This window comes from Oncorhynchus keta, chromosome 18, assembly GCF_023373465.1.
Source record: "Oncorhynchus keta strain PuntledgeMale-10-30-2019 chromosome 18, Oket_V2, whole genome shotgun sequence".
NCBI classification, from domain to species: Eukaryota; Metazoa; Chordata; class Actinopteri; order Salmoniformes; family Salmonidae; genus Oncorhynchus; species Oncorhynchus keta.
The window spans coordinates 17923549-17937702 of record NC_068438.1 but is presented as its reverse complement, the minus strand read 5'-3'; the positions used below and the strand labels follow the sequence as shown (position 1 = coordinate 17937702).

Below are 14154 nucleotides of genomic sequence, written 5' to 3'. Positions count from 1 at the left end.
CTCACTATTCTCTCTTTCTGTGTGTGTGTTACTGTAGTCGTATCAGGTTGGTTTAAAATGCTTTGACTTCAGGCCTTCAGTGTTCTGTTGTGGCAGCTGTGTGTCACTCCCATCCTGTAGTTACTGTACGTCACTGCGCCACAGGAAAATGTCCCACTCCCACTGTTGGCTATCTGATGTCAGTTTGAATCATTTCAAATGAAAGGAGTAGAAATCCCCAAACTGTGTTATAGTCAATGTTGGATGTGCGTAGTAGACTACCTCTGAACTGTTTAGGTTTAGGCTAGGGTTAGTGGATGTGGACATGACGCTAGGGATGTGGACATGAAGCTAGGGATGTGGACATGAAGCTAGGGTTGAGGTTAGAGTTAGGGTTGAACCTTGCTGTGGACATGAGCTAGGGTTGAGGTTAGAGTTAGGGTTGAACCTTGCTGTGGACATGAGCTAGGGTTGAGGTTAGAGTTAGGCTTGAACCTGGCTGTGGACATGGGCTAGGGTTTAGGTTCGAGTTAGGATTGAACCTGCCTGTGGACATGGGCTAGGGTTGAACCTGCCTGTGGACATGAGCTAGGGTTGAGGTTAGAGTTAGGGTTGAACCTGCCTGTGGACATGAGCTGGGGTTGAGGTTAGAGTTAGGGTTGAACCTGGCTGTGGACATGAGCTCGGGTTGAGGTTAGAGTTAGGGTTGAACCTGGCTGTGGACATAAGCTATGGTTGAGGTTAGAGTTGAACCTGGCTGTGGACATGAGCTATGGTTGAGGTTAGAGTTGAACCTGGCTGTGGACATGAGCTAGGGTTGAGGTTAGAGTTGAACCTGGCTGTGGACATGAGCTAGGGTTGAGGTTAGAGTTGAACCTGGCTGTGGACATGAGCTAGGGTTGAGGTTAGAGTTGAACCTGGCTGTGGACATGAGGTAGGGTTGAGGTTAGAGTTGAACCTGGCTGTGGACATGAGCTAGGGTTGAGGTTAGAGTTGAACCTGGCTGTGGACATGAGCTAGGGTTGAGGTTAGAGTTGAACCTGGCTGTGGACATGAGCTAGGGTTGAGGTTAGAGTTGAACCTGGCTGTGGACATGAGCTAGGGTTGAGGTTAGAGCTGAACCTGGCTGTGGACATGAGCTAGGGATGAGGTTAGAGTTGAACCTGGCTGTGGACATGAGCTAGGGTTGAGGTTAGAGTTGAACCTGGCTGTGGACATGAGCTAGGGTTGAGGTTAGAGTTGAACCTGGCTGTTGAGGTTAGAGTTGAACCTGGCTGTGGACATGAGCTAGGGATGAGGTTAGAGTTGAACCTGGCTGTGGACATGAGCTAGGGTTGAGGTTAGAGTTGAACCTGGCTGTGGACATGAGCTAGGGATTGAGGTTAGAGTTGAACCTGGCTGTGGACATGAGCTAGGGATGAGGTTAGAGTTGAACCTGGCTGTGGACATGAGCTCGGGTTGAGGTTAGAGTTGAACCTGGCTGTGGACATGAGCTAGGGTTGAGGTTAGAGTTGAACCTGGCTGTGGACATGAGCTAGGGTTGAGGTTAGAGTTGAACCTGGCTGTGGACATGAGCTAGGGTTGAGGTTAGAGTTGAACCTGGCTGTGGACATGAGCTAGGGATGAGGTTAGAGTTGAACCTGGCTGTGGACATGAGCTAGGGATGAGGTTAGAGTTGAACCTGGCTGTGGACATGAGCTAGGAATGAGGTTAGAGTTGAACCTGGCTGTGGACATGAGCTAGGGATGAGGTTAGAGTTGAACCTGGCTGTGGACATGAGCTAGGGATGAGGTTCGGACACACTACTTCTGAACAGTTTGAATCCCTTCCCTAATAGGTGTACAGTGCAGACGGGGAGTTCCTGTTTAAGTTTGGTTCCCATGGCGAGGGGAACGGACAGTTTAACGCCCCGACGGGCGTTGCCGTGGACGCCAACGGGAACATCATCGTTGCTGACTGGGGGAACAGCAGAATACAGGTCAGTTATTGATGATCTTGATGACAAGATCAACAAGCAGCCTGTCATTATTTTTTGTTTGCCCTTTTGCATTGAGTACAGCTGACCCTGACCTTGATTTTGTATTGTCCTGCAGGTGTTTGATAGTTCCGGGTCGTTCCTGTCCTACATCAACACCACAGCAGACCCTCTCTATGGTCCACAGGGCCTGTCTCTCACCTCTGATGGACACGTGGCTGTGGCTGATTCTGGCAACCACTGCTTCAAGGTTTACCGCTACTTGCAGTAGCCATTGCTTTAGGGACGGTCTGTTGCAGGCCTACCACTACCAGGCTACGTCCCAAATGGCCCCCTATTCCCTTCATAGTGCACTACTTATTACAATAAACCACAAAAGTAGTGCACTATGTAGGGAATAAGTTGCCATTTGGGATGTACCCCAGATCCGGGCCAGACAGACAAACCAACCACAGCCTGACCTGGGTCCCAAAAATAGGTCAAATACTTGAAAGTATTTGAGATGTGCTTGATTTATCTATTTATTTGAGTTTGCACTTTTGGGACTGTTTCAGGCAAACGAAATCAAGTGCAGCGCTTGGAAGTATTGGAAAGCATTTGATCTAATGTATGTATTTTTGCCCCCAGGTCAGAGCACATGTGCTATCACTGAGCAACGACACAATAATATACAGGTGCAATGAGCTTTCCCATAGCTGTCCCTTTGATTTCCACATCATCCAGTTAGTGTTCTCTGAACCCCCCCAACATCATGAAGTAACAATATAACCCCTGTTTACTCCATGTGGTGTGTTATGGAGTTTACTTTGTCCCAAATGGCACCCTATTCCTTATGTAGTGCACTATGTAGGGAATAGGGTGCCATTTGGTATGCATCCTATGTGTGTAGAGTCTATTTACCTCTTTGTTCGGTCATTGATGTAAAACTATGAGGAGGTATGAAGTGTGTATATACTGTAACTGATATGAGACCTACACGACGTTCAGATCAGTGATAGATTGACGTATAATAGAGCCATGTTGTGAAGGAGCTGGTCCCAATGCATGACGTTGTATTACCTTGTCAGCTCAGTCAGGATGACATAACAGTGGAGTTCATGAACTCATCAGTTGTTTCTTCTCCATGATAAGTGCAATGAACGATGTGCTTACAGTGAAACCAACCAACGCAAAAGCTTTTGAAACAATGTATTTCTCAGTTATCTAAGAACAAACTGACTAATCTAAAGCCATCTCACATATAAAAGGTCATCACCATCTGTGCATTGATTTGCTGTATGTACTGTGTATGCATAACTGTGTAATGGATCATTATGCAGCTTTATCTGTGCATTGATTTTAAAACATATCTTTTGGTCATTCCGAGAACAGCAGTCTAGCATTCCAGCGTTTCTAACTAAGTATGGCAGCTGTCCTGAAGTGTGCTTTTTAAAACAGTTCAGCCGGAGAAGAGATGTCATGATTATGGCATATGTGAGCAGCACAATTATTACAAGTACAAAAATTAAAAATGGAATTGCTCATTTATTTTATACACTAGCTCAGTATTTACAAATTATTTTTCTAATTTGTTTTATTTGTATTTTTTTTTAAATTCACGCCTTTGTCATTTGTCTCAATATACAGAAAAAAAAACTAACCACTTGAGGGGACTTTTCAGAGTCGAACAAACATGAACATGAACATGCAAAACTACATTAAATTTGACTAACTTGTGGTTTTCAATCTTAAATAAACACAGTCAACAGAATGACCGTTTATTTAGTTGGTCTTCAGAAGCTGAAACCACAGTGTGAATGTTTCACAGCTTCAGTGTGTGTTAAAGGACTAGAGCTATGTTTCATTGCCTTATCACAGTTCATTACCAGGTTATAGCATTTCATTACCAGGTTATAAAAGTTCATTACCGGGTTAGAACTATTGTCCTGAGGGAAACATTAGCATTTGACGAGCTACAATGGAACACCCCCTGGTTTTCATCACTGTAACAACACAACAGAGTCCCTATAACCTCTGACGTCATGAAGCCAAACAGCAGCCAGACAGATTGTAGCCAATCACAGGCTATTTTATTAAGGAGTATTAGACACATCACAGTCTAACTTTGTTTCAACAATATGTCTCTCAATCTTCTTTCTCTGTGAATATGCACGGGTAATAAAAGCACATGGTTTATGGAGATACTGAGTGTGCTTTCTGCTTTCCTCTATACAAAAAAATATATCCTTCTCTGAATCACAGTCTCTCTTGATTCCCAGGACAGTTATCCTAGGTCAGGTGACGTTCAGGAGGCACAACTTTCTGAAACGTTTCAGATAGAAATGTATTGCATAGAGCCAACATATTTCCCTATTCTCAATGGCAGAAAAACATGTCTGTTCTATATCATTTATTTCTATCTGGACGTTCACTGAAGGGAAGCCGTGGTTTAGATTGAACACTGGTTGAGCTCGTAATATACCATGAAGTCCTTGAGCATGTTGCAGGCTTTACGGTTCGTAGTAGCTTTACACTTCCTCTCCTCTGGAATCTCCTCCAACCACATCTTATTATCCAGGACATAGACAGGCCTACGGAAGACAGCATTTAGTTATACGGGCCTGAGGTGGGCAACATTTAGTTATACGGGCCTGGGGTGGACAACATTTAGTTATTGGGGCCTGAGGTGTACAACATTTGGTTATAGGGGCCTGGGGTGGACAACATTTGGTTATAGGGGCCTGGAGTGGACAACATGGTGGACAACATTTAGTTATAGGGGCCTGAGGTGGACAACATTTAGTTATACGGGCCTGGGGTGGACAACATTTAGTTATACGGGCCTGGGGTGGGCAACATTTAGTTATACGGGCCTGGGGTGGGCAACATTTAGTTATACGGGCCTGGGGTGGACAACATTTAGTTATACGGGCCTGGGGTGGACAACATTTAGTTATACGGGCCTGGGGTGGACAACATTTAGTTATACGAGCCTGGGGTGGACAACATTTAGTTATACGGGCCTGGGGTGGACAACATTTAGTTATAAGGGCCTGGGGTGGACAACATGGTGGACAACATTTAGTTATAGGGGCCTGGGGTGGACAACATGGTGGACAACATTTAGTTATAGGGGCCTGAGGTGGGCAACATTTAGTTATAGGGGCCTGAGGTGGGCAACATTTAGTTATAGGGGCCTGAGGTGGGCAACATTTAGTTATAGGGGCCTGAGGTGGGCAACATTTAGTTATAGGGGCCTGAGGTGGGCAACATTTAGTTATAGGGGCCTGAGGTGGGCAACATTTAGTTATAGGGGCCTGAGGTGGGCAACATTTAGTTATAGGGGCCTGAGGTGGGCAACATTTATAGTGAGGTGGGCAACATTTGGGGCCTGAGGTGGGCAACATTTAGTTATACGGGCCTGGGGTGGACAACATTTAGTTATAGGGGCCTGGGGTGGACAACATTTGGTTATAGGGGCCTGGGGTGGACAACATGGTGGACAACATTTAGTTATAGGGGCCTGAGGTGGGCAACATTTAGTTATACGGGCCTGGGGTGGACAACGTTTAGTTATAGGGGCCTGGGGTGGACAACGTTTAGTTATAGGGGCCTGGGGTGGACAACATTTAGTTATACGGGCCTGGGGTGGACAACATTTAGTTATACGGGCCTGAGGTGGGCAACATTTAGTTATAGGGGCCTGAGGTGGGCAACATTTAGTTATAGGGGCCTGAGGTGGGCAACATTTAGTTATAGGGGCCTGAGGTGGGCAACATTTAGTTATAGGGGCCTGAGGTGGGCAACATTTAGTTATAGGGGCCTGAGGTGGGCAACATTTAGTTATAGGGGCCTGAGGTGGGCAACATTTAGTTATAGGGGCCTGAGGTGAGCAACATTTAGTTATAGGGGCCTGAGGTGGGCAACATTTAGTTATAGGGGCCTGGGGTGGACAACATTTAGTTATAGGGGCCTGGGGTGGACAACATTTAGTTATAGGGGCCTGAGGTGGGCAACATTTAGTTATAGGGGCCTGAGGTGGGCAACATTTAGTTATAGGGGCCTGAGGTGGGCAACATTTAGTTATAGGGGCCTGAGGTGGACAACATTTAGTTATAGGGGCCTGAGGTGGACAACATTTAGTTATACGGGCCTGGGGTGGACAGCATTTAGTTATACGGGCCTGGGGTGGACAACATTTAGTTATACGGGCCTGGGGTGGACAACATTTAGTTATACGGGCCTGGGGTGGACAACATTTAGTTATACGGGCCTGGGGTGGACAACATTTGGTTATAGGGGCCTGGGGTGGACAACATTTAGTTATAGGGGCCTGAGGTGGGCAACATTTAGTTATAGGGGCCTGAGGTGGACAACATTTAGTTATACGGGCCTGAGGTGGACAACATTTAGTTATACGGGCCTGGGGTGGACAGCATTTAGTTATACGGGCCTGGGGTGGACAACATTTAGTTATACGGGCCTGGGGTGGACAACATTTAGTTATACGGGCCTGGGGTGGACAACATTTAGTTATACGGGCCTGGGGTGGACAACATTTGGTTATAGGGGCCTGGGGTGGACAACATTTAGTTATAGGGGCCTGGGGTGGACAACATTTGGTTATAGGGGCCTGGGGTGGACAACATGGTGGACAACATTTAGTTATAGGGGCCTGAGGTGGGCAACATTTAGTTATAGGGGCCTGAGGTGGGCAACATTTAGTTATAGGGGCCTGAGGTGACAACATTTAGTTATAGGGGCCTGAGGTGGGCAACATTTGGTTATACGGGCCTGAGGTGGGCAACATTTAGTTATAGGGGCCTGAGGTGGGCAACATTTAGTTATACGGGCCTGGGGTGGACAACATTTAGTTATACGGGCCTGGGGTGGACAACATTTAGTTATACGGGCCTGGGGTGGACAACATTTAGTTATACGGGCCTGGGGTGGACAACATTTAGTTATACGGGCCTGGGGTGGACAACATTTAGTTATACGGGCCTGGGGTGGACAACATTTAGTTATACGGGCCTGGGGTGGACAACATTTAGTTATACGGGCCTGGGGTGGACAACATTTAGTTATAGGGGCCTGGGGTGGACAACATGGTGGACAACATTTAGTTATAGGGGCCTGAGGTGGCAACATTTAGTTATAGGGGCCTGAGGTGGGCAACATTTAGTTATAGGGGCCTGAGGTGGGCAACATTTAGTTATAGGGGCCTGAGGTGGGCAACATTTAGTTATAGGGGCCTGAGGTGGGCAACATTTAGTTATAGGGGCCTGAGGTGGGCAACATTTAGTTATAGGGGCCTGAGGTGGGCAACATTTAGTTATAGGGGCCTGAGGTGGGCAACATTTAGTTATAGGGGCCTGAGGTGGGCAACATTTGGTTATACGGCCTGGGGTGGACAACATTTAGTTATACGGGCCTGGGGTGGACAACATTTGGTTATAGGGGCCTGGGGTGGACAACATTTAGTTATAGGGGCCTGGGGTGGACAACATTTGGTTATAGGGGCCTGGGGTGGACAACATGGTGGACAACATTTAGTTATAGGGGCCTGAGGTGGGCAACATTTAGTTATACGGGCCTGGGGTGGACAACGTTTAGTTATAGGGGCCTGGGGTGGACAACGTTTAGTTATAGGGGCCTGGGGTGGACAACATTTAGTTATACGGGCCTGGGGTGGACAACATTTAGTTATACGGGCCTGGGGTGGACAACATTTAGTTATACGGGCCTGAGGTGGGCAACATTTAGTTATAGGGGCCTGAGGTGGGCAACATTTAGTTATAGGGGCCTGAGGTGGGCAACATTTAGTTATAGGGGCCTGAGGTGGGCAACATTTAGTTATAGGGGCCTGAGGTGGGCAACATTTAGTTATAGGGGCCTGAGGTGACAACATTTAGTTATAGGGGCCTGAGGTGGGCAACATTTGGTTATAGGGGCCTGAGGTGGGCAACATTTAGTTATAGGGGCCTGAGGTGACAACATTTAGTTATAGGGGCCTGAGGTGGGCAACATTTGGTTATAGGGGCCTGAGGTGGACAACATTTGAGTCTCTCACTCAAACTGCACTGGAATAGTCTCCTATTCTACACTGTACATATACTTTACATTTCCCAAAAGAGAAATCACAATCTATGGCCCAAATAGTTAAATTTTTACAGAATCTCAATTCAAAGACATCCTCTCTGCTGTCTTTCTTACCTGGTGATTCCATGTATTATACCAACACCGTCTTACAATATATTGACACACATAGTTAGTTGAAAAGGAAGATTGTGTCCCAAATGGCACCCTATCAGTGGAAGCTGCTGAGGGGAGGACAGCTCATAATAATGGCTGGAAAGAAACCATATGTTTGATACCATTCCATTAATTCCGCTCCAGCCATTACCACGAGCCTGTCCTCCCAATTAAGATGCCACCAACCTCCTGTGCACCCTATTCCATAAATAGTTCACTCCTTTTGACCCTGGCTGTGACCCCACTCTTCGAGGGTGTCTCAGGGGGAGTTGAGATATGCAAAGAACTAATTTCCAAACTAATTTCTTACACACATGTACATGTGAAATATCACAAATATAATAACACTCAACTAATTTATTATTTTTTATAACATGGTGCACTACTTTGACCAGAGCCCTATGAACCCTGGTTAAAAGTAGTGCACAATATAGGGAATAGGGTGCCATTTGGAATACATCCCATCACTTACTTCCCACTGTGGTCAGTGGTGTGAGAGATGGTCACATCTCTCCCCATGATCAGGTAATTACTGTCAGTCTTCATGTCAAACTCATCACAGGCTTTACGTTTGATCATGTCTCTCACTGCTCCAGTCTGCATCACGTCTTTACCTGGCATAGCAGAGAACCAGCACAAGAATAATGTAAAGGAAATTATACTTCCAAGAGAATGTGCGCGTACCAAATGGCACTCTTTTCTCTATAAAGTGTACTACTTTTGACCAGGGCCCTTCCAAAGTAGTGCACCATAGGAAATAGGGTGCCATTTGGGACACACATTGTAACATGGTGAAGACCGGTAGAGCAGAGCACTCACCTGTCTGTAGGATTTTGGTCAGTATTGTGGTATAATGTTTAAAAACTCCGTCGTCGGATGAGTTGACAATCTTGACGACGTAAACTGTCAGAAGGACAACAAGATGGTGTTAGTACCGACTACAGCACATTAGATTTATTTGGAATATTTGGGTTAGAGGTATAAACTCACCATAATTCGCAACAGGAGAGAAACAAGCAAAGGTTCTGCGAGTCTCTTTCTCCATTTGTTTACTGTAAGTGACTCTCTTCTTTGGGCAGTCACCTGAGACAAAGCAAATCAAAATACATACACAATAGTTCACAATATAACTGATATATTGTGAACTAAATATATATTCTGTCCAAACAATACAAGCTGTATGGAGTGCACATACCCTCTGCACAGGAGCACACATTGTCCTGACAAATCTTGGAGATCATGTTGCTCTTCTGCGGTGCGCTGTAGAACACAGTGCATCTCCTCTCTGTCGGGACATAGTTCAGCATTAGTCACTCAGACGATGGCTGTGTCCCATACGGCATCCTATTCTCTTTATTGTACACTACATTTGACCAGGGCCTAAACCCTCACCAGGCTGCACCAGCCCCATGGACCTTCCAGATACCTTACAACAATAGACATAACATATCCTAAACTAAAGATGGTGGTATACCTGGGTTGTAGTAGTCATAGACCACAGCAGCAGCGGGCTGCACCAGGCCCATGGGACTGATCTGTTTGGCCCGGAATGCTACACACTGTGGTTCCTCTGTGATCTGGAACACATAGCAACGATACAACGTCAAAGGCAAGAGAGGACGGCATTGGCGAGAACACGAGGTCTCAAGATAGAACTTTTGTGATTCAATTTATATGAGTGGTACAGTAGTCATAGCTGATACTCATTGACGTCATGGCTTTGGATACAAGAGGTCTTACCTTAGCGAAGTAGAGGAACACTTTATTTGGGGCGATGTCATAATGGTCAATGTACTTCTCAGTACCCTTCACATTCTAGAGGAGAGGAAAATAAAAAGATGTCACATTCCATAGTCTGACTGACAACATGTCACTAGACAGGTTTCCATTGACCTAGGTTTATTAGACAAAAGTAATGTCACGCCCGATATGTTTAATGGAAACAGCAGATATGAGAAATGTTCTAAATATCGAAAGGTGAGAGGGCAGACAGGCTACCTGAGACATGAAACAGAGAGGTGAGAGGGCAGACAGGCTACCTGAGACATGAAACAGAGAAGTGAGAGGGCAGACAGGCTACCTGAGACATGAAACAGAGAGGTGGGAGGGCAGACAGACTACCTGAGACATGAAACAGAGAGGTGGGAGGGCAGACGGGCTACCTGAGACATGAAACAGAGAGGTGGGAGGGCAGACAGGCTACCTGAGACATGAAACAGAGAGGTGAGAGGGCAGACAGGGTACCTGAGACATGAAACAGAGAGGTGAGAGGGCAGACAGGCTACCTGAGACATGAAACAGAGAGGTGAGAGGGCAGACAGGGTACGTGAGACATGAAACAGAGAGGTGAGAGGGCAGACAGGCTACCTGAGACATGAAACAGAGAGGTGAGAGGGCAGACAGGCTACCCGAGACATGAAACAGAGAGGTTAGAGGGCAGACAGGCTACCTGAGACATGAAACAGAGAGGTGAGAGGGCAGACAGGCTACCTGAGACATGAAACAGAGAGGTGAGAGGGCAGACAGGCTACCTGAGACATGAAACAGAGAGGTGAGAGGGCAGACAGGCTACCTGAGACATGAAACAGAGAGGTGAGAGGGCAGACAGGCTACCTGAGACATGAAACAGAGAGGTGAGAGGGCAGACAGGCTACCTGAGACATGAAACAGAGAGGTGGGAGGGCAGACAGGCTACCTGAGACATGAAACAGAGAGGTGAGAGGGCAGACAGGCTACCTGAGACATGAAACAGAGAGGTGAGAGGGCAGACAGGCTACCTGAGACATGAAACAGAGAGGTGGGAGGGCAGACAGGGTACCTGAGACATGAAACAGAGAGGTGAGAGGGCAGACAGGGTACGTGAGACATGAAACAGAGAGGTGAGAGGGCAGACAGGGTACGTGAGACATGAAACAGAGAGGTGAGAGGGCAGACAGGCTACCTGAGACATGAAACAGAGAGGTGAGAGGGCAGACAGGCTACCTGAGACATGAAACAGAGAGGTGAGAGGGCAGACAGGCTACCTGAGACATGAAACAGAGAGGTGGGAGGGCAGACAGGCTACCTGAGACATGAAACAGAGAGGTGGGAGGGCAGACAGGCTACCTGAGACATGAAACAGAGAGGTGAGAGGGCAGAGAGGCTACCTGAGACATGAAACAGAGAGGTGGGAGGGCAGACAGGCTACCTGAGACATGAAACAGAGAGGTGAGAGGGCAGAGAGGCTACCTGAGACATGAAACAGAGAGGTGGGAGGGCAGACAGGCTACCTGAGACATGAAACAGAGAGGTGGGAGGGAAGACAGGCTGTTACTGTATTTATTATTGTGCAATTTGCCTAAATTTACATTTAAGTCATTTAGCAGACACTCTTATCCAGAGCGACAGAAACACTTCAACCACTACATTTAATTAGTTTAGCTGTGGCGTCATTAAGTCACGCTGTTTTTATCTTCACAATAAACGCACCCTAGCAGGCAATTGTCTGATATATTTTATTGTTAGTTAAGTTAATGGAAACAGCTAGTGTGAATGGCTAAAATGTGTTTTCTTCCCGGAACCAATTCTGCCATTTCAAAAGGAGGGTCGCAATAACTGTGGTATATGGTTGTTTTTTCCTTTTGGATTAAATCCATAGTGTTGAAGATCCGCACTACAGCGCCACTGAAATGTAAAGGCAATTTCCGATTGAGCAGTCAAATGCAGCATTTACCATGAATGCAGTCTCAGTGAACACGAAACATTGACTTTAAATGTAAATTGTGCTGTAGTGTGGATCTTCAACACTACGGATTGAATCGAGCCCATAGATGAATGCACTGACTGTGGATAAAAGTGCCTGCTAAATAACAAAAAAAAAGAATGTAAATCAATGTCAAATGTAGGCCTACTGTACCTCCTCCAGATCCTGCATGTTAGGTTTGAGTCCACTGAGAAGGGAGATGTCCACGATGACCATGCCTGTAGAATTACCACTGGTCAGTCTGTAGGAGAGGAGAGGAGAGATAGAACCATGTCTCCACTCATCCCACCCCATGCATGCATCCACACACACACACACACACACACACACACACACACACACACATAAAATATACAGTGGGGCAAAAAAGTATTTAGTCAGCCACCAATTGTGCAAGTTCTCCCACTTAAAAAGATGAGAGGCCTGTAAATTTTCATCATAGGTACCCTTCAACTATGACAGACAATGAGAAAAAAAATCCAGAAAATCACATTGTAGGATTTTTAATGAATTTATTTACAAATTATGGTGGAAAATAAGTATTTGGTCACCTACAAACAAGCAAGATTTCTGGCTCTCACAGACCTGTAACTTCTTTAAGAGGCTCCTCTGTCCTCCACTCGTTACCTGAATTAATGGCACCTGTTTGAACTTGTTATCAGTATAAAAGACACCTGTCCACAACCTCAAACAGTCACACTCCAAACTCCACTATGGCCGAGACCAAAGAGCTGTCAAAGGACACCAGAAACAAAATTGTAGACCTGCACCAGGCTGGGAAGACTGAATCTGCATTAGGTAAGCGCTTGGTTTGAAGAAATCAACTGTGGGAGCAATTATTAGGAAATGGAAGACATACAAGACCACTGATAATCTCCCTCAATCTGGGGCTCCACGCAAGATCTCAAAATGATCACAAGGACGGTGAGCAAAAATCCCAGAACCACACGGGGGGACCTAGTGAATGACCTGCAGAGAGCTGGGACCAAAGTAACAAAGCCTACCATCAGTAACACACTACGCCGCCAGGGACTCAAATCCTGCAGTGACAGACGTGTCCCCCTGCTTAAGCCAGTACATGTCCAGGCCCGTCTGAAGTTTGCTAGGGAGCATTTGGATGATCCAGAAGAAGATTGGGAGAATGTCATGTGGTCAGATGAAACCAAAATAGAACTTTTTGGTAAAAACTCAACTCGTCGTGTTTGGAGGACAAAGAATGCTGAGTTGCATCCAAAGAACACCATACCTACTGTGAAGCATGGGGGTGGAAACATGTTTTGGGGCTGTTTTTCTGCAAAGGGTCCAGGACGACTGATCCGTGTAAAGGAAAGAATGAATGGGGCCATGTATCATGAGATTTTGAGTGAAAACCTCCTTCCATCAGCAAGGGCATTGAAGATGAAACGTGGCTAGGTCTTTCAGCATGACAATAATCCCAAACACACCGCCCGGGGCAAAGAAGGAGTAGCTTCGTAAGAAGCATTTCAAAGTCCTGGAGTGGCCTAGCCAGTCTCCAGATCTCAACCCCATAGAAAATCTTCGGAGGGAGTTGAAAGTCCGTTTTGCCCAGCAACAGCCCCAAAACATCACTGCTCTAGAGGAGATCCGCATGGAGGAATGAGCCAAAATACCAGCAACAGTGTGTGAAAACCTTGTGAAGACTTACAGAAAATGTTTGACCTCTGTCATTGCAGACAAAGGGTATATGACAAAGTATTGAGATAAATACTTATTTGGTCAATAATAAACGTTTTCCACCAACATTTGCTAATAAATTCATTAAAAATCCTACAATGTTATTTTCTGGATTTTTTTTCTCATTTTGTCTGTCATAGTTGAAGTGTACCTATGATGACAATTACAGGCCTCTCTCATCTTTTTAAGTGGGAGAACTTGCACACTTGGTGGCTGACTAAATACTGTTTTGCCCCACTGTATACGCACAGACACACATCGCTGTACTCACCCCACACACACAGTGTAGACGAGGGACTTCTCCCTCTCCTCATCCTCATGTGGGGCATGTCTCTTCCTGCGTGTGCGCAGGTCAAACCATTCTACCCTGCTCATGGGCTCATCACTAGGGTTCCCATCCCCTTCAGACTCATAGTTATAATAGTCGTCTAGCTCAGGACCATCGTCCGCGGTCTCTGTAACATTGCACATTATTCACCGTTACACATTTATACTGACAATGAATAGTGTTTTATATTTTTAAGCAGCA

At 46.1% G+C, this 14154-nt stretch overlaps 2 protein-coding genes and 3 long non-coding RNA genes across 18 annotated transcripts in view; 3 read left to right on the top strand and 2 right to left on the bottom strand.

The window, feature by feature from the left end:
* Positions 1-4135, top strand: part of LOC118396853 (tripartite motif-containing protein 3-like) — a 57615-nt gene extending 53480 nt beyond the window's left edge. Inside the window, exons 15-16 of the mRNA XM_052467513.1 lie at positions 1817-1957; positions 2073-4135. Coding sequence (XP_052323473.1) covers positions 1817-1957; positions 2073-2225 — 294 coding nt within the window. The 3' untranslated portion in view covers positions 2226-4135. The remainder of the gene's footprint in view (positions 1-1816; positions 1958-2072) is intronic.
* LOC127908667 (uncharacterized) lies at positions 15-1810 on the bottom strand. 3 transcript variants are annotated; one of them, XR_008067916.1, is made up of 3 exons: positions 1374-1810; positions 897-1060; positions 15-814 (listed from the first exon to the last, which is right to left on the bottom strand). It is a non-coding gene; the product is annotated as an uncharacterized LOC127908667 (long non-coding RNA). The 3 variants fall into 3 exon arrangements; XR_008067917.1 differs by having other exon boundaries at positions 897-1019; XR_008067918.1 differs by having other exon boundaries at positions 897-978.
* LOC118397382 (complement C4-B-like) overlaps positions 4000-14154 on the bottom strand; it is a 40966-nt gene continuing 30811 nt past the window's right edge. The window contains exons 32-40 of the mRNA XM_052467512.1: positions 13897-14080; positions 12084-12171; positions 9929-10003; positions 9663-9765; positions 9384-9473; positions 9179-9271; positions 9008-9091; positions 8661-8802; positions 4000-4524 (exon numbers count right to left, since the gene is read on the bottom strand). Of these exons, the coding sequence (XP_052323472.1) occupies positions 4383-4524; positions 8661-8802; positions 9008-9091; positions 9179-9271; positions 9384-9473; positions 9663-9765; positions 9929-10003; positions 12084-12171; positions 13897-14080 (1001 nt within the window). The 3' untranslated portion in view covers positions 4000-4382. The remainder of the gene's footprint in view (positions 4525-8660; positions 8803-9007; positions 9092-9178; positions 9272-9383; positions 9474-9662; positions 9766-9928; positions 10004-12083; positions 12172-13896; positions 14081-14154) is intronic.
* Positions 4461-8141, top strand: LOC127908665 (uncharacterized). 2 transcript variants are annotated; one of them, XR_008067909.1, is made up of 8 exons: positions 4461-4589; positions 4722-4901; positions 5330-5461; positions 5612-6031; positions 6614-6762; positions 7284-7432; positions 7805-7893; positions 7953-8141. It is a non-coding gene; the product is annotated as an uncharacterized LOC127908665 (long non-coding RNA). The 2 variants fall into 2 exon arrangements; XR_008067908.1 differs by lacking the exon at positions 5330-5461 and having other exon boundaries at positions 4722-5285; positions 5942-6031; positions 7805-8141.
* LOC127908668 (uncharacterized) lies at positions 10456-11659 on the top strand. Of its 11 annotated transcripts, XR_008067927.1 has the most exons (7): positions 10456-10575; positions 10658-10862; positions 10904-10985; positions 11109-11190; positions 11273-11313; positions 11355-11395; positions 11437-11659. It is a non-coding gene; the product is annotated as an uncharacterized LOC127908668 (long non-coding RNA). The 11 variants fall into 11 exon arrangements; XR_008067925.1 differs by having other exon boundaries at positions 11150-11313; XR_008067929.1 differs by lacking the exon at positions 11273-11313.